Here is a 24,992-nt window from a genome sequence, read left to right on the forward strand (position 1 = left end):
AAAATGACAGTCCTTGGAAGGTACAAATGGAGGGACACATTATGAAACAAAATCCCTGCATTTTACCTTAAAACTCCATGAATAAACCCATTAATACCAATGCAATGAAGGTATTTTAATGGAAATTTAAGGGGATAATTCATGTATAAACTAGTTAATTGTAATATATTAAGATATTTGGGTTTAAATTAAAGGATTTTCAGGTTTAAAATAAGGATTAATTAATAGGATTTTAGGGGATTTTTGTTTATTATTCTAATTTTTAAGGTGTTTTTTTAAACTTTTAAGGCAGCGTTTCAAATTCAATTTCATAATAATTCTCATTTTTAAGGTGTTTATTGTTGAACTCTGTTGCAAACTGAACTGCACAGTTTGTTGTGGAAGAGAGGCTGCGTTTCGGTTACCATGACGACACCAGCATGGCACTTAGTGGTTACAGAGTGTTGTCATGTGGAGTGGTTTAAAGTGCGATCAGAACGATCATTCTTACACCACTCACATCCCTTAATTTCTACTTTTAATTCCATTATTTCACCCTTTAGTACTGACGTAATTTATGTAATTTTAATGGATTAGATAGATTATCTACATGGTTTAAGAACCTTTTAAGGGGTAAAAAAAAGTTCTTAAAATTTACCAAATAACAAGAAAGCCTTCATTTATACCTTAACATGGCCTTTAACTTTTCAATTAGGATGAAAATTCAAAGAAAAAAAAGTTTTAATGGTATTTGGTACATTTTAAGTTGTTTTTACTCCTTAAAACATAAAACCAGGCAAATAATCCATTAAACCCCTTTAATTTATCATAATCCATTCATTTATTGACTAATAAACCCGAAATTTGGGTTGAACCCCAAAAATTGCACCTCAAAAGGCTGACTGATGACTGATGATGTAATAGTTCAACTTTGTATGAGGTCATCACAGTGATGTCATCAGAGAGAGAGAGAGTTACAGAGCTCTTTCATACAACAAACAACACACACACTCAAACCAAAGCCCATTAATAATAATAATAATAATCAATAATGTGATAAAGCAGAAATCAGCAACATCGTCCCATGTGGCTTCATCACCATCTTCATCATCATCATCATCATCAGTCCTTCATGTCTCTGTGTGAAGTCCACTGAGTCCATTTAGTTTCCAGACAGGAAGTCAGTCTGATCGTCTCTAATTAACAGATTTATATTAACTGTATGAACTGAAGATTACACCTGCAACACCCCTAATGAACACCTGATCACCTCCTAATAACCTCCTAATAACCTCCAGATAAACTGCTGATAATTAACAGACCAAACTCCTCTAATTAAGACACTAACCAGCCGGGTAATCAAGAAACTCACCTGTCAATTAACAATCTGACTTGTTAACAAACTAAATACTTTTTGCTGAATAACAGATAAGTTTCCTAACGAACTTATCAACCTGTTATTTAACAGACTGACCTAATTAACCCCAACCCCACCTGACCCTATCCTCTTCAGTCTGTCTACCAGACCTCGCAGCGCCTCCCGGTGTTCATGGGTGTCCCTGCAGGACAGTTGAAGTGGCGGCTGAAGTCTGGAGAGTTGGCGAGAGTGCCGATGACTCTGTATCGGGGGGGGCTGTGGGGGTCGGTCACCAGGCCCTCATGAGCGCTCTCTGGTGTTCGAACTGAACACCACACCTGAAAAACACAAAGCAGGAGAAGTCTCACAGCTCCTGTTTCCTGATTGGGAGGAAGGTTATTTTGCTCTACCCAATTAGCAGTTACTGACTGGTAGCAGCAGTTAACTTAACAGTCGTAATGTGAATCAAAGAAATCTTTTGATTCAAGAGTCCACTTACAACAACCTGTGCAGCTGATTAAACCCCTGTTTAATTAAAGGCATGACAGAATCAGCCACGTTGTGATTTGGCACATTATGTTGCTGAGTTCAGTAGCAGCAGGCATGTAAATCACTATGTCATCAGCATATAACTTGAGTCTGCATCTAGACAAGGTCATCAATAGAAACAGGAGTGGCCCCAGTATAGAGTCTTGTGGCACACCCTTCTGTTGAGAGGGTAACTGAGACTGTCAGCATAGTCTCACCTGAGCAAATCCCACAAAGAAGAGCTGATCGTTGGTCAGGTTGACAGCAGGAAGTCTCTTCTCCTCTCCGCTCTTCTGGACCCATGACCGATAGGCCTGAAGAAAAAACATCAATTTAGTTGTGATTATGTAAGTTATGTAATGGTAGGATGTGGTACTCTAGCACTGTAAGATAGTTCAGTTTGTTATGACGTGTTCACACTAACATGGTATAAAGTCATGTTCTGGTAGCTCAGAATGACACAGCTCAGAACAGTGTATTTTGGTTCAGTAAAGTTCATTTTCATATAACATAACTGACATGGTATGCAGCCTTCAGTCCTCCGTTGTCGGCGATGTTTTCTCCCAGTGTCTGTTTTCCATTGACGTGTTCTCCGTTAACAAGGTAGCGGCTGTACTGATCCACCATACACTCTGTTCTCTGACGAAACGCCTCCACTGACGAGTTCTGCCACCATGGCCTCAAGTTACCTTCTTTGTCGTACTCACGACCTGAGGGTGGGAGGGAGGACATCTTAATGAACAACAAGTTCACTGTTTACCCTTTCATTCAGTTCATGTCATGGTAATCTGTTGCTGTGTTCACTGTAAATGTCATTTTCTGACTTCTAAACAAAGTTCACACCAACAAAGTCGATCCAAGCAAGATCAGAGAGTAGAATTGCTGAACTCCAGGAATTCAGAGAGGGACAAAATTAACTTTTCTTCTCGTTGTTGCCATAACTTAGTCTCGCAATGTCAGAATGCCATTGGATGCATGTTGTGGAGATCAGTGTAATAACTGGCAGAATCATGTAGGAACACTTTAAACATCCTAACCACCACCTAGTAAGTCATATTAGCAGGTTTGGTGCACTTAAGGTTAGACTGAAAATCTTGGAGGGTCGCCTGTCTTTGCCTGTAAACACAGGGCTGTACTGAGAACCAGGACAGATGGATGGATGGATGGACTATGTTTCTTGAGTCTTCACATTTACATCCACAGTGCAGCGAACACATCATCACTTCCAATAGGAACTGAACACGTGACAGGAAGTAAACAGGACCAGAGATCAAGACTCACCCTGATCATCGAAGGCGTGTGTGAGCTCGTGACCCATCACTACCCCGATCCCACCAAAGTTCAACGCCCTGAAAACCCAAACAGACACACACACAGTATATACAAGTTTAAAACGTTTCTCCAAAGACCTGAAAAGCCCAGAAACCAGAGACTGGCAGTCCTGGCAGCGTCCCCCAGAGACTGCAGAGTTCATTACAGCCACAATATGAACAAAAATATCCCTGATGATTTAGCTATTAGAGTCTAAACAGTAGTGGAGGTAAACATGTATGGTTTGACCCGAGGGGGGCGCTAGGGGAAAGATCACAGAGTCATTGAAATCTAAAGGGTTCTTCCTCTGGAGAGCAGGAATGAGATCAGGAAACCTAATAATGAACCCTAACTACACCCAATCAATTATCCTCTTATGTCAGGACAGCTCATGAATGATCACCTCTGTAATTAATTACAAATGTAAGTATAATAAGTTCCTGACAGACAGGTGGACACACAGACAGGTAGATATAGAGGTAAACAGACTTGGGGTGGTCGTGGGCGTAGAAAGGAGCTTGTAGGATCCCAGCAGGGAAGACGATGCCGTTCTTAGTGGGCATGTAGTAGGCATTAACTGTAGGAGGAGTCATACTCCACCTGGAGGAGGAGAGGACAGGAGACAAGGAGAGGAGATGAGGAGAGGAAAGGAGTTCATTTGTGGTCCTACCAGTCCGTCAAAAAGCTCAGGGGTCGTATTCACAGGTATCTTCAAAATGTCACAGTTGCACCTCAGATTTTCCTCCTTAGATATTTTCACGAAGCTGCTGAGGAATTGAGAAAACTGCCGAAGCCTCTCACACTCACCCGCAAACCTCTGCAACTACATAACTGTAGCTGACGTGAGGACCCAGCACATGCTTCTTGAAATTTCAAACATGATAATTCATTGGTCAGCGGTGCCACCGACCCAATGACTTCCTGTTCCACCTCTTTCTAACACACAATGTCAATCGGAAAACCAACGTATTTATACAGCCAAGAAGAACAAGGAAGCAGGTAGAAAGCCGCACATGTGCTGTACAACATGTAACTGTAACAGTTTTACATCTGGATGTGTTAAAGATGGTTCTCCATTCACTCATATGAAAGTTGTCCAGGCTTCATGCTTCTGTGCTTTTGTGTTTTTAGAGCATGCTCAGTAGAGTCTTCTTGTCAAATTCTGATAAAACCAGAGTCATTTTGGGGGGTTTGTGATGCTCAGAACAAGGGCATTGCTGGGGGGGACTAACCAGTTTGTTGAATAAACAGATTTTGTGATGACATTTTCGATGAGCAATAATATAAGAAAAAATCATCCACAGATTAATTGATAATTAAAATGATTGTTAGTTGCAGCCCTTGTGGGACTGTTTTGATTGGTGGGTGATCCGAGTGGATCCTAATCGAACTGTTGAAGTAGATTCTGGTTTTTGTAAAACTCCTGTGTTGACGTAGATTCCCTGCAGCAGCTGACTGACTGTGAGCAGCTCAGTGACTCAGTAAGGAGAAACTTTTAGCCTGAAGTTTTGTGAATACAGCCCCTGATTAGATGTGTGTGTTTGTCAGTATGTGACTCATTATGTTGGAGTGTATTGCTGGACTTTTCATTAATCATTATTACTGGTCTTTGTTGGGAGTCTTCCTCAGCTGGTCGGCCATAACTCGTGATGAGAAGTTGTAGAAGTTCAGCATGTTCTGGAAGAAGCTGTCATCTGAAACTTCATACTGAAACACAACACAGAACAGTTATAGCATATGTTTAACAGCAGGGGGCAGCAGAGCAACACCTGATGATGTCAACCTGAACTCAAATATAAACATCAACCTCTTTTGAAAAAAAATACTGCGGGACAACAAACTAAAACACACTCTTCCCTCATCTACCTGTCTCCTTGTTCAACCTGTCTGCAGGTGAACGAGTGATGATTGACGACTGTCACTCACCCCGTCATAAACGTCGTCCAGCTCTTTGGGGTCCAGGATGAATTCTGGGAAACCGATCATATCGTAGATAGCATCTGCCTAACGAGGGACAAACAGAGACAGTTAGACCAAACAGTACCTTTAACTCTACCTGTCTGTCCACCTGTCTGTCCTTCTGTCTGTGTACCTTGTCTTTAGCAGCCTGTCTCGTGTGGTCGTCCATCCAGCTGAGTCGGTCCAGAGCTTCTTTAAATGCTGAGCGGATCTCATTTATCATCTCCTCGGCCTGAGAGAGACAGAAGGACAGGTGATGAACCAGACCAGACCTTTATCAGATCCAGGACCATCTGGTCCTGCTGTAGTAACCAGATAATGACCATTATTCCTTCAGGTGTAAACAACGCTGTGACTCACGATCTCTTTGCTGTGTTTGTCGAAGGTCGCCTTAACGAAGAGCGCTCCCAGAGCGAAGCCCAGAGTGTCGTCAGTGTTCCCGATACAAGTCTGCCAGCGGGGGGTACAAGACTGAAACAAACCACAACCAGTTACAACCAGCTACAACCAGTTGCAGCCACTTAGTACCAATTGCAGCCAGGTAGAACCAGTTTCCCCATAGGTACCCACACAGGTATGGCTTCCTGGGTCCCAAAACCAGTTACAAAACTTTCAGGTTAGAGTGAGAGCGGGTTGCAGCAGGTTAGAGCCAACTAGAGGTATTCACAGACCAGGCTAGAACCTGGTTCTCATGTCTCATTTCTTAGTTTCAGCATCAGTACTAGCAGGTAACAGCTCCCTGGGGCCCCAAACAAGGTACAGTGAGTTAGAATCAGTTAGAATGAGTTAAAACCAGTTAGAACCAGTTAGATTAGTAGCATATAGTACCAATTACAGATAGCTAGAACCATTTTTTTGTGTCTCATTCATTAGCTTCCCCATTATCACCAGCACATGTGGTAGCTGCATATAGTCTAAAACCAGTTACAGCCAGTTGTAACCAGCTAAACACATAAAAACAATTACAACCATTTGGAACCACTTAGAGACGGTTAGAACCATTTATATGGCTAAACAGAACCAGTAACAGTTTGTTGCAGGTGAGATAAAAGCAGTTAGAACCAGTTACACATAGCTAAAACCAGTTTCCTCATTAGCATCAGCATGTGTGTAGCTTCCTGGGGTCAACAACCAGTTACAACTGTTTCAAACAAGTAAGAAATACTTAGAGCCAGTTACAGCATATTTGAACCCACTGACAGTACTCGACAAAAACACAAGAACCTGGTTCCTGTGTCTCATTACCCCATTAACACTAAATGAGGTGGTAGCGTACCAGTAAGAGCATGTTGGAACCAGTTACAACTCGTGCTGTAGTAAAAGAAATACCTGCATCAGTAACAGTACCAGGAGTAACAGTAGTACGTATAGCAGTAGTTACAGCAGTATTTGTAATAGTTGTAGCAGTAACAGTAGTAACAGCAGTATTTACAGCAGTACCAGGAGTAGTATTTATAGTAAATGTACCTTCTTTGTCCCGTAGAGACTCTCCAGCAGTTTGTCCTGAGCGTTCTCGAAGCGTTGATCCAAACTGGCCACACTCTTCTGAACCAACGTCCACATCATATAGTTATTCAACAGACTAAAGAGAGAGACAGGCAGACAGACAGCGGGTCGGACAGGCAGACAGACAGGGGATCAGACAGGTGCTCAGACCGGGGAGACAGGTTGGAGACCTGCTGCTGTCTACTGATGCACTAACATGTAGTCCACGGACACACTGTGTGTGGTACTGGACTCAGCACTTGGTTCTCACCTGCGGTCGGTCTTGTTGATGAGGTCAGAAACCTGCTGCAGGTACTCTCTGGCATACAGGACGACAGGTTCTGTGTCGTTCAGCTCCAGAGGAGACAGGGAGGACAACAGGTAGTCCAACCAGTCCACGGCTGGAGCCAGCAGCTGAAACACCACAGAAGAAGAGACATTAAACAGAGGAACCAGAATAAGTGGTAGTCCTGCTTCCAGCCTCTACAGGCCGCAGGCTTCATACAGGGTCATTCACATCTGAATGGTTCGTCCACATGAAGGTGAGCAGTAAACTTTACAACCTGCCAGTTACATTCTTCATATCTCCTGTGGACAGCGTGTCCTGATGGTGGCGCAAAAAGGAAAAGTCAGGAGGTAACTACATTTTTGGGAATCGTACCCTGAAGGTAAGGGCACAGGTTTCGTTTCAGATGTGGAGAGGATATAATAAAGTCAAGTAAAAACTATATATATAGTTTTTGGTGGTGGTAGAAACTTTATACCAAAGAAATGCTGTGTAAACCTCTATATTATTATAACCAGGGAGGGAAGTTGTACTACAAAGAACACTGTCCTTTACTGCATTTACTGATGTTCACTTCCAGCATCTTCAAATATACAATAATAATATATTATTATATACAATATTATAATATAATATAATAAATATATAGCAATAAATAGCGATTCATTCATATTTATGTTTATCTGAGAAACATCTATACATGGTGGAAGTACTTTTTTTAGCCTCTGGTACTGTCTGCGGGTCTTCAGGCTGCATAAAGCAGTATGTAGCCTGAGAGGCGAAACCCAGGGCAAATAATGGCTCAGGAAGAAGTTCACTGTTTATAACTGAAGGAGACGTGAGTGAGTAAACATTTCTGGACCAGATCTGTCTGTCTGTCCCTCTGTCTGTCTGTCCTTCAGTCTGTCTGTCTGTCCCTCTGTCTGTCTGTCTGCCCCTCTGTCTGTCCCTCAGGCCGTCTGTCTGTCCCTCTGTCTGTCTGTCCCTCAGTCTATCTGTCTGCGTCTGTCTGTCCCTCTGTCTGTCTGTCTGTCTGTCCCTCAGTCTGTATGTCTGTCTGTCCCTCAGTCTGTCTGTCTGTCTGTCTGTCCCTCAGTCTTTCTGTCTGTCTGTCTGCCCCTCTGTCTGCCCCTCAGTCTGTCTGTCTGTCCCTCAGTCCGTCTGTCTGTCCCTCAGTCCGTCCCTCACTCTGTCTGTCCCTCAGTCCGTCCCTCACTCTGTCTGTCCCTCAGTCTGTCCCTCAGTTTGTCTGTCTGCCTGTCCCTCTGTCTGCCCCTCTGTCTGTCCCTCAGTCCGTCTGTCTGTCCCTCACTCTGTCTGTCCCTCAGTCTGTCTCAGTAATCCTCAGTGTGGGAGCAGACTGCACCACCCGGGGGGGAGATGCTGGGATGAAAAACTAATCCCTGCTGTCTGCTTCAGAGGCTCAGTCACTTCAGTCAATAGAAGATTTACTCAAACTCTCCATTTATGACCAAAACAAATCAGAAATCACCACAGAGCAGAATTCATCGGGCTTCTTCTAACAGACCTGTTTGCTGCAGTACTTTTATGTATTTCATATTTTATGACCTTATGTAACTGAACTAAGAAGCACACTATGCAAACAGACAGTTCAACACTACTGTGACTTCATCAGAGCCAAACACATATTTAGTCCACCTGGGGTTACAGGTGTTCATTCCACGTCGGAGAGTATTGATGATGGATCTATTCAGCTACCTGCAGCTACTGAGCTCCACTAAAGTCAAACAACCTGAAATTAGAAGCTCTGACAGCAGTTTTCACTGACCGTAGATATAAAAACTCAAAATGTAAGAAGAGTCGGACCAACTCGACTAAATCTGCAGATGAAGACATTAAAGGCCCCCCCCTGACTGAGGTGCAGCTCTCCATGAAGTCAGCAGAGACCTGAAAGACATATCCTACCTGTAAGTTATCTGTTGAGCCGCAGCCTTCGGACACAGCCCAGAGGAGTGAGGGGGGGGGGATTAAAGCAAAGCTGCAACTGAAAACTGGTTCAAGCTCAAGTATTTAAGAATAAAAATCTGTCTTTCTTTTTTTTTTACCTATCATCTCCTCGAGGTTAGTGAGTGATTCTGTTCTGAGTTGATGTGATAAAAATAAAAAGAACAGCTTTCAAACAGAACTGCCAAAAAACAATAAGGGGAACTTATTTGGGCATTAAAGACCTGAAACTATTAGAAAATATGAATAATACAGCAACGTGTCATCGGAGCAGAGCTGCACTGTGACAGAGGGAATGATTCATGAAGTTAGACACTAAAAAATCTTCTAAAGCAAAGCGTTCGATAGCTCGAGAGGAGGTCATATGAGTCACAGAGGGCATGTCACACGGCCAGGTGTTAGAGGACGTTCACCTGGACTGAGACCTGGACTGAGACCTGGACTGAGACCTGGACTGAGACCTGGACTGAGGCCTGCACAGACACTGAACTGTAGACGCTGCTGCGACAAAATATTCCAATTAAATAATAGAATCTAAAAAAAGCTGATGGTTCCTCCTTGATAGAAACAGCTGATGTTTCTTAATTTTACTGGACACATGAGCTCAGAACATATATGAATTATGACCCCAGAGGACTGAGCTGACCTGTAGAGGGCGCTCTGCTCCACAGAGGTCTGATTGATGTCTCTACTGTCACGTCGCCTGCCTCCATAAACAATGATAAAGATAAAAAATGTCCACTTTTACATTGTAAGTGAATTCAGGACAAAGAAAAAGGTCAACATTAAGCTGCACTGACATTCATCTGAAGTCTCCTTCATGTTCATATCAGCCATGTTTATATAATAACCTGTTATCTAACCTCTCTCTCTCTCTCTCTCTCTCAGCCACAGAGATGCAGGCACATAGCAACAGCTCTTGGCAACAGTTGCTATGGTGACCCCAGAAGCATCTGCAGCCCTGGAGGACAGATAACTGCAGCAGAGAGAGAGAGACTGCACTGTACAACACAACATCAGACCAATATTAGTGATAATACATACATCTACATTACTGCTCAGATCAACAACTACTAACGGCCATTAAATGATCTTTAAAGGAGGCCGAAATGAAATTGCAGTAAAGACACGGATCAGGTCATACATGTTTAGTTTTACGTGTGATCTCTTTCTTTCGTTATCCTCCCAGAACACAAACAAAAGCCTTGATAGCGTTATTAGAAATTAATAAACGTGAGAGAAATTTTAAAAAGTGACATTACTTGGTCCATATTTCATGGTGGTTACTTAAGAAATAAGATTAGAGTATAAGAGTCTACAGCTATGCTAGCACACTGCTAACATGCTGATGTTCGGCAGCTATAATGTTCACCATGTTCACCATCTTAGTTTAGCGTGTTAGCATGCTAACATCAGCTGATTAGCAGTAAACACAGAGTCCAGCTGAGGCTGATGAACGTCATCAGTTCTGCAGGTATTTGGTCATAAACCAAAGTGTTGGACACATGAACATGTTGACCTGATGGTGGCGCTGATGAAGAGTCAGAGGATCACCAGAGTTATTACAGTTCATCCTGAGGGGACCATGAAGGTCGGAACCACATTTCAATTTTAACCAAAACAATGCAGGATCGTCTGGCATAAAGACGCTGCAGTGGCCAATCAAATGCCGGCAAACACAGTTTAACTTATTAACGTCAACATTTACCTTGTGATCATGGTGACAAAAGATTTTGGCTGTTTTTCAGGGCAGGACAGTTTCTGAACTGAACACCTACTTAAGCACACTTTTAGTGACTCACACAAATCCAGAATTTCAGTGACCACTCAGGTGTCCTAACCTCACCTGTAATTCAGCGATGGTGACCTTGTGGTAGATCTTCTCCTCGTCCCGTCGTTGGTCCTGTGGGACCGTGATGTTGGCGAGCGCCGTCTCAAACTCCAGAATCTGCTGCATCTGAAGCTGTGTGGAGCTCCTCTCCCCTCCCAACAGCATCCCCAGTTCCACCATGTAGTCCAGGTACGCTACCAGCACCTGGAAGATAAATGTCGGATTTACTTTATTGAACATCTCTGTGTTATAAAGTCGACTCTCTGAAGCCCAGAATAATCTAAATAAACTTTAATAAACTCAACCTGTCTTTGGTATATTGACACATCGCAGCTGGAATGACAACACACACATCCACCTTCAAGAATTCTCACCTTCTCATTGGCTGTCTTGTTGAGGTAATAGTCCCTGGACGGCAGGAAAAGCCCTGATTGGTCCACCTGGGCAGAGGAGATCAACAGGTAAGTCTTGTTAGTAATACATTTATTCATAGAGCACTTTTCATAATACTCAAAGACAATTTATTTAAGTTAAAATGGCGATAAAAGCAACATATTAAAACATAAACACACAATAATCACACGTTAATCACACATTAGAAGCAGTTTTGAACAGGTGAGTTTTGATTAATGATTTGAACGTGGGCAGTTCGGTGCAGTCTCAGATGTGTTTGGGGAGAGAGTTCCAGAGGGAGGGGGCAGCTATGGAGAAGGCTCTGTTGCCCATGGTCCGGTGCTTGGTTCTGAGAGGTGGAGACAGGAGGTTGGCGTCAGAGGAGCGGAGGCTGCGGGAAGGAGTGTGGTGGTGGAGCAGATCGGTGAGGTGGGAGGGGGCCTGGTTGTGGAGGGCTTTATGAGTGAGGAGAAGCCTGACATGTGATCACCTGGGTAACCTGTGGACCAATCAGCTCGGAGCACCTGGAAATGAGCCTTGCTCTTCTGATTTAGAGTCTGGTTCTGGACCTGTGTGGTTCTGGTTCAGTCTGCTTCTGGTTTTGAGCGGTTCAGGTTTACCTGGATGACGTTGCTGTTGGAGTTTTTGGGATCAGCGCTGACTCCGACACTGAAGAAAGGTTGAGCTCTGTACGGACCAGAAACCACCTTCAGAACCTCCATAAAGTTCTCCTTTTCCCAGGGACCCGTCATGTTCCATCCCCCGATCTACAGAGAGAAACAGAGTCCAGGTGTTCATCACAGGACAAACATACTGATGGTTGACATATTGCTGAATTGGAACAGAATATACTTATCTTTAAAGACAAAGAGTCATAGAATTCTACCTTTGTTTGCTGATGACACTCTTTTTTTATGTTAAACCTCCATATTTCATCACACAGCCCTCAGAAATACTGAATCTCTTGGATCAGAAGTCTTTTGTCTCAAGCTAAAAACTCTGTGTTTCTAATAACTTAAATCATGAACTTTGTCTTATTAAAAATGTTATGACATTGAATCAGAAAAGAGTATAGAAAAAATCATACAAGATTGAAAAGACCTTCCAAACTAGAGAGACTAGAGAACAACTCTTACCAGTAGTGTAGCTAAAATGTGAAGTTTGTCCTGATGGGGGAAAAACATGTTTACCTCTGCGTTTATATTTTTACAATTTTCTTCTATACAGATTTTCAGTCGTCTAGGTTATCTAGAAACAGCAAATCTAGATGCCTTTGACTTTGAACTTCTAAGTTTTATGTTTCATGGTATGTGATCAGTTACATACATGGTTGGATTAACTGATTATTGTATATCATTTTTTGTACAATTTCCCCCCCGGGGATCAATAAAGTATTTCTGATTCTGATCTGATTCTGATAATTTGACCTACATCACCTGTTTTATGTGATTTATTTTATTAAAAGTGGCTTCATCCCCTTGAGATTAATGAATATTAAAATAAAATACAAGGCTATGAGCCCCTACACACCCCTTCTTCATTTCTTCCTGTTCGCTGTGTACGTATTAGTTAATATTTAGTCTGTGGTAAATTAATTTAGAAATATCTGTCATATAAGCAGAGGGTAACCTGAAAGGGTTTTAAAACGATATTTTAACTCTGGGACCATCTACAGGATGGGGCCTCAAGATTATGAATTAATATGGGTGCCAAAACTTTCTAAATAAAACGGGTCCCTTCAGGTCCCCTGGGCATCCGGGGAACAGGGTGTAGCTGTAACAGTGGTTACCTTGGCGATGAGGTCCATGAGAGGCTGAGCTCCCAGCTCCTCGATCCTCTGAGTGTTGAGACAGGACAGGTAGTAGGACTGAGTCTTCCTCTCCGCCTCGCTGCTGCCGTTAAAAGTCCCGTTCTCTGCAAAATAACAACACAAACTGTCAGGGTTTAATATTACTGAGCACAGGTGAAGCAGAGGGGACGATCCCACCAGAAAACTCTTCACGGTGGTAAGCCACTTCTGCAGGGGGACGAGCCTGGACGTTACAAATAAGGAGGAAACATCAGAGAAAAATGACACTGAAAACAGTAACAGTAAATACTAAGTACTCAAGAAAGTTTGTTTAACTTTTATTTATTAAAATGAAGTTAGTTTCACTTAAATTTAAATGTTCAATGCAATGTCTCTCTCTGTCTCTCTCTCTCTCTGTCTCCTCTGTCCCCCTCTCCACCTGTCGGTCTCTCTACCTGTCTTACCCAGCAGGTGTTTGAGCAGTGCCTGGTTCTGCTCCCAGATGCTGTTGAACGTGGACCAGCGGGATCGTCCGTCAGGCAGCGGGTTTTTCCTCATCCAGCCTCCGCAGGCGAACTGGTAGAAGTCGTGACACGGGTCGGCGCTGCGGTCCATCGCCTCCACCATCTGACTCGCCACCGTGACACACGCCTCGGACAGACACAGGCCACGCCCACTGTCTGCACAGTATGATGGGATAGAAAAAAACATGAGGGTCAAGTTGCAGCTGAAGTGTGTTTTATATGTTAGGATATAATGTTATCTCTGCGCTATCAGGTGGTGAAACTTCTGAGAGTCGAGACTGAGACGAATGAGTATTTCAAGGGGACTAGAGAAGAGAAGGAAAGGAGGAGGCAAGGAAGGTAACGACAGGGGATACAGGGAAGGAAGGGAGTTGGTAGAAAAGGAAAGGCGGGGGTAGGAAGGGATAGGAAAGGAAAGGATAGGCAGGAAAGGAAATGAGGAGGCAGAGAAGGGAAGAAGGACAAATGTAGGGAATGAAAGGTGGGGTTATGAAAGCAAAAAAGGAGGTCTAGTACGAAAGAGGGAGATAGAGAAGGATGGGTGGGGGCAGGAAAGGAAAGGGATAGGGAGGCAGAGGAGCAAAGGACGAGGTACAGGGAAAGAAAAAAAGAAGAAGTAATGTAAAGGAAAGGAAAGAAGGGGGTAGAGAAGGATAGGTGGAAAGGATAGGTGGTAAAGAAAGTGAAAGAAAGAAAAGAAAGGAAAGAAAAGAAGGCAGACATGGGAAGAGGAGGTAGTGGTGGATGGGTGGGGTAGGAAAGAATAACAAAGGAAAGGAAAGGGGAGGCTAGGGAAGAAAGGATGAAGGAGAGGTGTAATGCAGAGAACATAAAGAAGAGGTAGAGGAGGAAAGGCAGGGGTAATAAAGAAAGGCAAAAGGAAAGGAAAGTAGGAGGTAGACAGGAATGGGTGCAGTAGAAATAGAAAGGAAAGGAAATGAAAGGAGGAGGCAGAGAAGGAAAGATGAAGAACATGAAGGAAAGGAAGAGGTGGAGAACTAACGGTAGGAGAGGAAGGAAATGGAGAGGCAGACAATGAAAAGAAAAGAAACGTGGAGAAGGGATGAGAGAAGACAATTAAGGAAAAGATGAGGTGCAGAAGGATGGGCCGGGATAAGAAAGGAAAGGAAAGAAAATGTGGGAGTAAATGAGGAGACAGAGGAGGAAAGAAGGAGGTGGAGAGGGTGGGTGGGGGTAGGAAATAAAAGCAAGAAGGAGGTGGGTGTTTAAGTGTTGTATTTTGTTACCTGAGCTGAATCCTAGCCCCAGGACCAGCAGACAGGCCAGCAGAGCCAGCAGGGCAGCCAGCAGCAGGACTGACAGCAGAACCTCCAGCTGAGTCCTCCTGCCCAGAATGTCCACACCTCCCTTCCTGAAACCCACCTGAGAGAGACAGAGACACCAGAAGATTATTAGGTTTGTCTCGAGCTCTAACACAGCACCCCAGTTGTCTAGTTGTATCTACCCAGAGACCAGAACCACAGCTGAGGACTGGAACAGAGATCCACTGATGAATCCAGAGCTTCAGGATCAGCTCCCTCTGAACAACAACTGCATGACTGCAGATAATACACCAATCCTGGAGATAGCTACTTGAACTCCTTCAGATGGGCAGTAATTCACTCCAAACCTGACGGGAACAACCCACTGTTTTTCCAGCAGTGTACCATGAACTCAGACTAGGAGGTGCTGACCCTCATCCCTGCGACTTCCAACTTGTGTGCCGATTCACTAGCCTGAAAGTCTCCTTCAGCTCTTCACCTGCACTGTTGGTGTCCACTAGCAGCTTCATTGGTTGTTTCCACAACAGGCACCAACGACCTTGTGGTTAAAACTCTGAGTATCTATTCCACGATGGAGCCCTTAAATAGGGTTCACTCTGATTCCATGACACCAAGAATGCAAGAAAAATGATAAAAAGTGATTAAAAAACAAAACTCAGGTTCAGACCAGGCAGAGCATTCCTCCCATTCACTCCCTCCTCCGGATTTCCCTGTTGTTGCCCATGTGTGCCCCAGCAGACACCACCTCCAGGACCCCGACTAAAGACTCCAAAAACTCTGAACTGCTGTTTGACCCAAAGGCACAAACAGTCTTCTTGTTTCTTACATCCATAATGCTTATTAATGTGACCATCGCATTGGGACTCCAACACAGCAGCACTCAGTTGGGGTCCACTCCTGCCCAGGGCCTTTCCCAGAAACTCCAGAAAAAAGAGGGTTCAGCCCCAATCTGGGTTTGATTTCAGAGCTGAGTGCTGAGAGTCAAGATGAGCTCAGCTATTTATATTGTAACAGACTGGTGACATGTGAGTTTTACTGTTATGTCACTGTGCTCAGAGATATTGTCTGATAAACCTTTAAATGCATGAATCTGTAACTCAATCTGGACTCAGATCAGATTTCATGTCTCACTTGTATCTTAAACAACACGCCGCCACAAACACAGCCCCCCTGCACTGTTTAAAACAGGGCTGGAATGGCCACTCACTGAGGGACGCTACAATATTTTAGGTATCACTGAAGCTCCTCGACTAGCGCTGCCTTATTTTTCTCCTCCAGAGAGCTGACATTTGTTGTGCCAAAGTGTCTGACTGGCAGTGCTCCAGACCCCCCGCTGCTCCTCTTTTTGTGGCTGGTGGACCCACACGATGGTGGCCTCCCTTTGTGTTTTTAGTCGGAGGCCCCCCAAGGTCTGGCTGCAGGAGTGACTCTGTCTTGGGATTTTAATGTCTCTGAGTCCAGGACTTCACCTGGGACCAGTTAGCCATGGGAGATTTAAGGAGATGAGGAGTTTTATTGTGAAACTCTTTTTCTCAGCTCAGCTGAGTCACTGTCCTCTCTGACTTTCTCTGACACACATCATGTCATGTGATTCTGTTCTTTATCTTTGCTGTACAACCTTTTGTTACTTGTTCTGTCTGTGTGTTTGTTGCGTTCACTGACCTCCACTCTGTCAGGAGACGAGGCTGCCTCAGCTGGAGCGTCCGACACTTCCTCCTCCTCCAACGTAGCTCTCTTATAGCTGGACATCTGTAGAGAGAGAGACAGGCAAACAGACAGACAGGCTGTCAGTTATATCCAAACTAATGCAGATAAATTACAAAACAATCTGGATAAATCTAATCTGCAGGGTGGAAACAGAACACAACCTTTCAAAATGCAGCCAAATGATCATCAACCTTCACAAATATGGTCATGTCAGCCTGTCCAGGTCGAACCAGCCTCTCACCCAGTGAGAGCTTGGATAGACTCCAGACCCTCCACAACCCTGAACAGGACAGGTGGGTATAGATAATGGATGAACCAGTACTGTTACTAAACCTGAGTATCATTACTGACAACAAAACAATCCTTTGCAACCTTATCCTCAGAAATATAAACACGCAACATTTTAGCAGCATAACTAAAAAAGATCTCAACAACTACTGGATGGATTGCTATGACATTTGGTACATATATTCATTATCCCCAGGGGATGCACCCTGATGACTTTGGTGATCCTCTGACCTTTCCTCTAGCGCCACCAGCAGGTTGACATTTGTGGTTCAGTGTGAAATATCTCGAGAACTACAAGATGGATTGCCATGAAATGTATAACGACTATTCAAAGTCCCCAGAGGATACAATGCAATGACTGGTCAAAGTTTTCACTTTTCCTGTCAAATTTCTCAACATCTACTAAATGTATTGACACAAAATTTGGTACAGATATCCACGGTGCCGAGATGATGTATTCTGCCGATTTTGGTGATCAACTTTCATCGAGCGCCACCATCAGGTCAACATATTAATTTGTCCTATATAGTTTACAAACACCTGCAATACTAATGACATTCCCATCAGCCTCAGCTGTACTTTGTGTTTACTGCTAATTAGAAAATGTTAGCATGCTAACACGCTAAACTCAGATGGTAAGCATTATATCTGCTAAACATCAGCATGTTAGCAATTAGCCCAAAGCACCATTGTGTCTAAATACAGCCACATGGAGCTGCTAGCATGACACTCTAAATCTGGTTTCAACTAAATGTAATGTTGTCTGTTACCAGCTGTGGATGGGAGGGTTTCCCCTGGTTTCTGGCTTCTTCTTGTTGGTTTTAATGAGATGTAAAAATGATGATTGTGATGACGTTGTGTACTTTATTCACTGTTGTTTCTATTGATCGCTTTACTCTTCTGTATTTATTATTCATGGACTGCTGTTTGTAAGCCAAAACAGCCCCCTGGGACATTAAAGCTTTGCTCTACTCCAGACATCTGATATCAGCTTTTGATCCTCGCTGCTACAGACACATTCAGATGGTACCATAACGTACTGAGGTTTGATACCCAGCCTTACTAAAATGTTTTTGTCCACAGCAGCAAACTCTGTTCTTTATAATATTTTCTTGAGAAACCTTTATAATAAATCAACTCCTTCTTCGTCAAGTACTGTGATTGGCTGTTTAACACCACAGGAAACAGTAATGCCACTATGGACTATTTCAAAGTAAGACAGCGAATCACATCTTTCTGTCTCAGCTACAAATATAAATAAAACCTGGACACAATAAAAACAGAATCAAATGTTCTTCTCGCTTTTACAGGCACGTCCTCAGACAATGAACTGACCTGGATCCTTCATTGTAGTTTGTGTTACGCTCATCATACAGTTACTTTTTCAATGTGTACGTATCAGCCTGTGTACCTTGTCTTTAACTTTGTGCTAAGCTAGCTTCATATTTGGTGTACAGACATGAGAGTGGGATCAATCTGAGCCATTTTCTGTTCCAACTGGACAGTTTGTCAGTCTGGAAGAAGAACAGCTGATCTGAACGATAGAGAATGAGCTCCATCTTTTTACACCACACCATCAGTTTAATGAGACAAAAACAGAAACTGATGGACATTTAAATTTGGCAGAAACTCGCTTTTTATCAGGATAAACTTCAGACTTGTAGCAGTTTTTTGGGTTCATACTGTTCATATCAGCTCTTCTTACTGTCACTTCTCCACAGGTCTATTATTCATGCACCTTTATTTAACAGGTGCCAAACTGTATTATGGTGTTCTGGTACATCCTGTGTGCCATGACGTTTGGTCTAATGTAACATAAAAACACACACTATCTCAGCGTATAACAGTGTGAACGGCTCAGCGTGAGGAGATATTTAACTGTGATCAAATAAATCTCCACTTCCTCTGTTTACACTCAGCCCCCCCCCACCCCCCTCCCCACCCCCCCTCCCCCAGTCATTGTGTGGCAGCAACATAAACAGTGCAGCACTCCACCCTGCAGAGAGAAACACACTGATCCTGGATCAGTCACACAACCAGGACTGAAACACGTTTTATAAACTCGAACAGCTGCGGAGTTTGCATTGTTTCACCACAACAACCGTGTATACTGCGCGTGGTTACCATGGAAACCACTGCAGTGCAAGTGTTAGCATGGTAGCATGTGTGTCGGTGTTTACTACAGATCAACGCTTCAGATGGATCCTAATGATTTTGGTGTCCTCTTGACCCCCTTTCATCTACAACATGTGGCCAGAAGTATGAAGACACTGTGTCTACATCCTCAGTGTCCTTTTGGTCTGGTCTGGTTTGGTCTGGTCTGGTCTGGTCTAGGCCTCATGGTGCTACTGCGACACTGAAGTCATGTCTTTTTTATTTTTTATGAGACTTTAGCTCGTGTTTTAGGAGTTTCAGCAACTTTGGGGAGTTTACATTGCACAGTTAAAACTGTAACTGTAGTTTAGGTTCAGGGTTCAGGGTCCAGCATTAAGAAATCCCTGGGACAGTTCCTGGAGACAGTCTAAACTCTGTGCTTCAACTTCAACAACATCTCTATACATTTCTGAACATACAGAACTTCTACCTCTCTGTCATCGGTTTGTGTTTCCGGTTTCAACACAAAGCAGCAGGTTTTCCCAGTTTGGTGAAGAACTCAACTGTCTGGACCTCAACCCCATCCAACATCTTTGGGATGAGCTGTGAGTCAGACCTTCTCCTGGTGTTGAACAGCAGCAGGTCTCAGTGTCAGTCCCGGTCTGAAGGGAGGACACGTCTTCCTGTCTGTCCTCTGAGTCTCTGCACAGTCTCGCTGTCCTGCTGCTGCTGTCTGGTGGTCCAGCAGGTTTCCAACTGTTTCCTTCCTCAAGACCCTCACTGAAACCTGTCTGTCTGCCTGTTTATCTGTCTGTCTGCCTCCCTGTCTGTATGTTTATCTCTCTCTCTCTCAGTCTGTCGGTGTCTCTCGCCCCGACTCTGTTCTCTTTAATTGATGACGCACACAGAGGGGGAGAGAGGGGGGAGTGGGTGAGCAGGGTTGCTAGGTGATGGGAGTGTGTGTTATATCTCTCTGTGGAGGGTGATGTCACTGTGTGTGTGTGTGTAATTAGATAATGTGTGTGAATCATCTCCATTCAGCTCTAATGGAGTTCACTGCAGCTTATATAACATCTGTCTGTCTGTCTGATTGTCTGTCTGACTGTCTGTCTCTCTCTGTTCTGGCTGTGAATCCTTTTGTCCCTTCACAGCCTCCGTACTCTAAACACAAACGCTGCTAAGGAAACAGTGATTTAACAAACTGTCTCTGTTTCTCAAACAAGATGAGAAGGTGGATATCAGTTAGCTTAGCTTAGCTTAGCACAAAGACTGGGAGCAGGGGGAAACTGCTAGCCTGGTGCCAACAATCAAGAGTCATGTTTACATTCAGAGTTTAAACTCGTGTGAATCCTGCATTTGTTTAGATAAACGAAACAGGGACCCACTGAAAGACAAGCAGCCCCACGGAGCCACCAGAGCCCAGAACCTCCACAGGGACCCTGCAACAGACCACGTCAGCTCACATCAGCTGCTGAACGGCATGTCAACACTGAGAGACGAGCTGAGAGATGCTGAAGAGGACAGGCGGGATGCCCCACCTGCAGGTCGTCACCATGACAACGCTTCCATCACCACCTCCTGTCCCCGAGGCAGCTCTCTGTGACCTCTGACCCCATTTATAAACAACTCCTCAACACAATACAGGACAAAGACACCTCCCCCCTCCTACAGTCCCCTGACCCTCCATATGATTTACTGCCCCCCCGCCCCCCAGACACACGTATTCACCAAACCAGCAGAGGCCAGTCTGAGTATCGAGAGGAGGGAGGTGATGATGACAGTGAAGGTGATGAAGATGACCGATGATGATCTGCTGCTCAGATGGAAACTGATGGAGATGAGGAAGATGATGAAGGTCAGATATAAACAGCAGCAGCGGTGGTCGTCGGGGGTTCTTTGGTTTGTTTTGTTGCTCAGATGGAAACTGGGCGTCTTAAGACAGGAAGTCACAGAGCTGCAGACAGGAAACAGTAAACCCTGCCCAACCCAACACACACACACACACACACACACACACTCTGCCAGCTTACCGCTCTGTAACTTTGGGAATGTTCCCAAAAAGAAAATCAAACAAAAAGAGTTCAAGAACACACGTGGAGCCGAGACGGTTCAAAGATTCATCAACTTGTGGATCGACAGGAAATGAATTTGTGACTGTTGAGATGATGAACTCACCGTTTGAGTCAAAAACTCTTAAAAGTGTCAGAGAGTTTTCTCTCAGTTAACTGAATCTCTTCTACATTTTGATATCTGATCAGAAAACCTTCAGGAAGGTGGTGATCTGCTCAGATCCTGATCAGCTGGTCGGACCTGAAAGTTCTCGACTGTTTCATGAAGCGTGAAACTACGTCTGCTAACAGACAGAACCTCGACTCTTTCCCCCTGAAGGTTCATGTTTTATTTCATAACTGTGTATTCAGCTTTGATGATGTTAGTTCCCCTGGTGTACACACACACACACACACACACTCACTCACTCACTCACTCACTCACTCACACACTCACACACTCACACACACACACACACACACACACACACACACACACACACTCACTCACTCACTCACTCACTCACTCACTCACTCACTCACTCACTCACTCACTCACACACACACACACAGCAGAGTTATCTGTGTTAATAATGACGCTGGTTAAAGCGAATGATTGATGAATTTATTAGTCGAGCTGAAACAACGTGGTGACCTGATTGTCTGATCAGGAGATTATGGACTGGGTGGGGACAGGGTTGGGGACAAGGGGGGCACTTTTAGTTTAGTGAAACCTTGAACCATCTTTTTAAAAACTTCATAAAATGATTTGAAATAAAAAAAAGAAAAAAGCGTCTCTTTTTGCTGGTCTGGTGACAAAATGACAACAAGGAGGCGTCTGTTATTAATCAAGCGGTTATAGAAGTTATATAAATAACGTGTGGACGTATGAAGATCAGCTGACTGAAATACACGGAGACAATAACACAGTTAGCTTTTAGCCTGCCAGCTAAACTCTGACAGGATTTAATGAGAGTGCTCATCATAACTACACTGATCCCAGTCCACCCATACCACCTTAAAAATGACAATACCACCTTTAACATTAAGCAGAGAACACTTAACACTCCTCTGCACTCTGTACCTGACACAGTCACTCGTGGGACAGTTGTCTTCTACTGCAGTCACTTCCAGCAGATAATGAATGAGCCGCAGCTTCATCATCATCATCATCATCACGGACACCAGTGTCTCTTTATTTCAGCCGTTCTTTCCAGGAAACCTCAGAGGAAGTTATGAGGACGTTACAGACGTGTTGCCCTTCTAATGTTTCTGTTTGCTGGTATTTATACTAAACTTGGGCGGAGCAGTCGGAGAACAGGTTTGATGAGTTCAGGGAGCAGATCCACATTCCTACAGACTGCCCGAGGAGACCAGCTCCTCCTCTGATGGATCAACAATAACAGTGAACTGATTGATTACTGTCAATTCTTGTGATTGGACGACGTGAGAACAGAAACAACCAATCAGCTCCTTTCTTCTAGTGACACCACGAACATTAAACCTCCGGTCTGAGCGGCAGCGGTTGGCGTTAGCTGTTAGCTGTTAGCTGTTAGCGTGCAGATGAGCACTGAGAGAATGAGACGCAGCCGGTCAGACAGGAAACCGAAGAAGAAAGCTGCCGAACCACAAGCTGCTGCTGCTCTGTTACCATGGAAACCTTCAGTCTGGTCACGCCCATGATAGAGATTATGATGATGATTTCCACGAAGAGAACGATGACGATGAAGATGGTGTTGATGATGATGGATGCTGCCAGAAACAAGTTCAACAGAAACTATTTCAGATTTATTGGAAACGTCCTGAAGCTCCATGCTGTGATTTCCTTTCATATAAACACATTGTTGAAGCACTTGGTCTCTTCCTGCTGATACCATCTTCTGGATAATAAACTGTAATATTCTGTTTGCCTCATATACAACGTTCTTAATAGATTAGCAGCTCCTCCATTCACCACAGTCAGATTTCAGAGAAACGTGAAGAGGAAGAAAACTGCTGCCTCGGTCTTAAAGTCACTGCTTGTTTGTCTCTTTGTTTCTTTGTGATTGTATGTTTGACATAGTTTTGTATGAACTGCCTGCGTCGTGCACGTGATGCTGCTTTCTCCTCTTGGCTCATTTTGCTTTATTCTTTAATCAGCTTCTTAGAGACGTGTGGTTCTCACAGGACACGTGATGCTGCTGCTGACTCTGCAGACGATGGACCAATCAGATGGATAAATGTTTCCTTTCATTACTGACTAACACTGTTCTTTATGAATGTGAATCATTTGGTCTATAAATGTCTTGTTTTCGGAAACCTGAAAGCTGTGAAAAGAACGACTCCAACGACTTTTTGTTTCAGCTCAAATTAAATGTGTTCTTTCCTTTTTCTCTTGTTTCAGAAAATAATGAAATAAGTAAATATTCTTCTTTTAAGTCACTTCATTAAACGCGTCTTATTTGTTGTATTATTATTGTTTTTATAATCTTTGTTTTATCTTTGGACTATTTTTGCCTCCTCACATGTTTGAATCCTTTGTATCAATCAAGTTTTGTTGTTTGTCACATATTTTAAAGCAATGAAGGCTTTCGATTGATTGATGAGTGAAAGCTGATCGGTCATCAGACCTGAAGCTGATGAATTATTCAACAAATCCTTTCAGCTCTTCAGCTGCAACATGTTTCCTTTTAAAAAGGTCCAGAATGGGAGACGAGGAAAAGGCTTTTATTGTGTTCACAGGAAGTCTCTTCTTCTGTGGTTCAAAACAACTGAACGCACAAATAAACTGAAAAGATTGTTTTACTGTTTCAGGTCACAAACTGCAGTGTCTCCATGGTTACCAACACGCCTGTGTTTGATATGATCAGTTCAGTGATCAATCAGCCTGTTTGATCAGTGACGTCAGCAGGAGGTGAAACCTCTGACAAACCTTCCTGTAACCAAACACACACACACACACACACACACACACACACACACACACACACACCTGTCTGCAGACACAGTTTCACTCAGATTGTCCATCAATACAAAAGCCAATTAATCACAGTGATTGACAGGTGATCAGCATCAGCTGCACAGAACAGGCCGACCCGGTGCACCCGGGACACACAGCGCGTGGGCTGCGTGTCACGCGTCAGTCGTGCATGTTGTTGGTACGTGCGTGTTTTCCGTGTGTGTGTGTGTGTGTGTGTGTGTGTGTGTGTGTGTGTGTACTCACGGTGTTCCGGAGGTCCTGCAGCGCTAAGCTCATCCTGGAGCTCCGTCCCCGAAAACAGAGCGCTACCGACGGCCGCTCCGCCGGCCCATCCTCCCCGGCGGTCCGTCCGTCTGTCCTCCGCTGTGTCTGTCTGTCTGTCTCTCTCTCTATGTGTCTCTGTCTGTGTCTGTCTGTCTCTCGGTCCTCCTCCTTCTTCTTCTCCTTTTGTCTGTGCAGCAGCAGCAGCAGCAGCAGCAGGAGAACCGGGAGGTTTTTCTCTTTTCTCTCCTTCGCTCTCTCTGTCTCCTCAGACCCCGCCCAACATCCAACCAGCCTCTTCCTCTCACAAACAAACACACCCCGAGACACAGAGGGCTGACGTCATCCACACGGCCCTACGTCACCTCCTCCAGCTCCTCAGTCTATCTCTCATCAGAAAGTAAACAGTGCAGGTTGCAGCTGATTTGATCTGCCAGCTTTAGTTACGTTTCAGAGGAAGATTTTACATTAAACAACATGTGATGAACTTTTAACGTTCATGTTTCAGATGTCACATTTCACCTTGAAACGATTTTCATTGAAATAATTGTTTGAAGCTCAAAGAGGTAACAAAGAACCAGTACTTTGACTTTTGATACTTTAACTACATTTTGCTGCTAATACTTCTGTACTTTTACCCTGTTGACCTTCTTCAGTCTGCTGCAGAATAAATAAATGAAGTGAAACAGAAAGAATCTGCAGTTTCAGGTCAATTCTGATCAATATCAGAATAAGAAAACATCCTATTGATCCTCAGGAAGAAAACAAGGCGTTACAGCAGCAGAACAAACAGATGAAAATATGTTTTCTCTCTCTTATAGAAAACCATAAATCAATATTAAATTAAAACTACAAGCAGATACAAGAAGAGAGAAAACAGAAAACAACAACATCTCTGTAGAGCCTTCAACATGGTCAATAATTCACCATAAATATTTTGCATTT

At 43.8% G+C, this 24,992-nt stretch overlaps 1 protein-coding gene across 1 annotated transcript; it reads right to left on the minus strand.

The window, feature by feature from the left end:
* Window positions 1–783: 783 nt before the first annotated feature.
* Window positions 784–24,278, minus strand: ece2b (endothelin converting enzyme 2b). The gene is made up of 19 exons (XM_070905288.1): window positions 24,030–24,278; window positions 16,353–16,439; window positions 14,655–14,790; window positions 13,348–13,563; window positions 12,884–13,008; window positions 11,715–11,861; window positions 11,076–11,141; window positions 10,717–10,905; window positions 6,891–7,033; window positions 6,602–6,716; window positions 5,495–5,605; window positions 5,268–5,366; window positions 5,102–5,179; window positions 4,779–4,882; window positions 3,665–3,775; window positions 3,146–3,213; window positions 2,384–2,574; window positions 2,083–2,178; window positions 784–1,674 (listed from the first exon to the last, which is right to left on the minus strand). Exons 1-19 carry the CDS (start codon window positions 24,060–24,062, stop codon window positions 1,498–1,500), a joined length of 2,292 nt encoding a protein of 763 aa, XP_070761389.1. The 5' UTR covers window positions 24,063–24,278; the 3' UTR covers window positions 784–1,497.
* Window positions 24,279–24,992: the final 714 nt, after the last annotated feature.

The sequence above is a fragment of the Enoplosus armatus genome, chromosome 5 (assembly GCF_043641665.1).
Source record: "Enoplosus armatus isolate fEnoArm2 chromosome 5, fEnoArm2.hap1, whole genome shotgun sequence".
NCBI classification, from domain to species: Eukaryota; Metazoa; Chordata; class Actinopteri; order Centrarchiformes; family Enoplosidae; genus Enoplosus; species Enoplosus armatus.

Excerpts from the sequence above, each read along its gene's own strand:
- ece2b (XM_070905288.1), bottom strand. The coding sequence starts at position 24,062 with ATGAGCTTAGCGCTGCAGGACCTCCGGAACACC. Across the intron at positions 4,883-5,101 it reads TGGACGACGTTTATGACGGG|TATGAAGTTTCAGATGACAG; the intron begins GTGAGTGACAGT and ends GTTGTGTTTCAG. Across the intron at positions 2,179-2,383 it reads GACTGAAGGCTGCATACCAT|GCCTATCGGTCATGGGTCCA; the intron begins GTCAGTTATGTT and ends TTTTTTCTTCAG.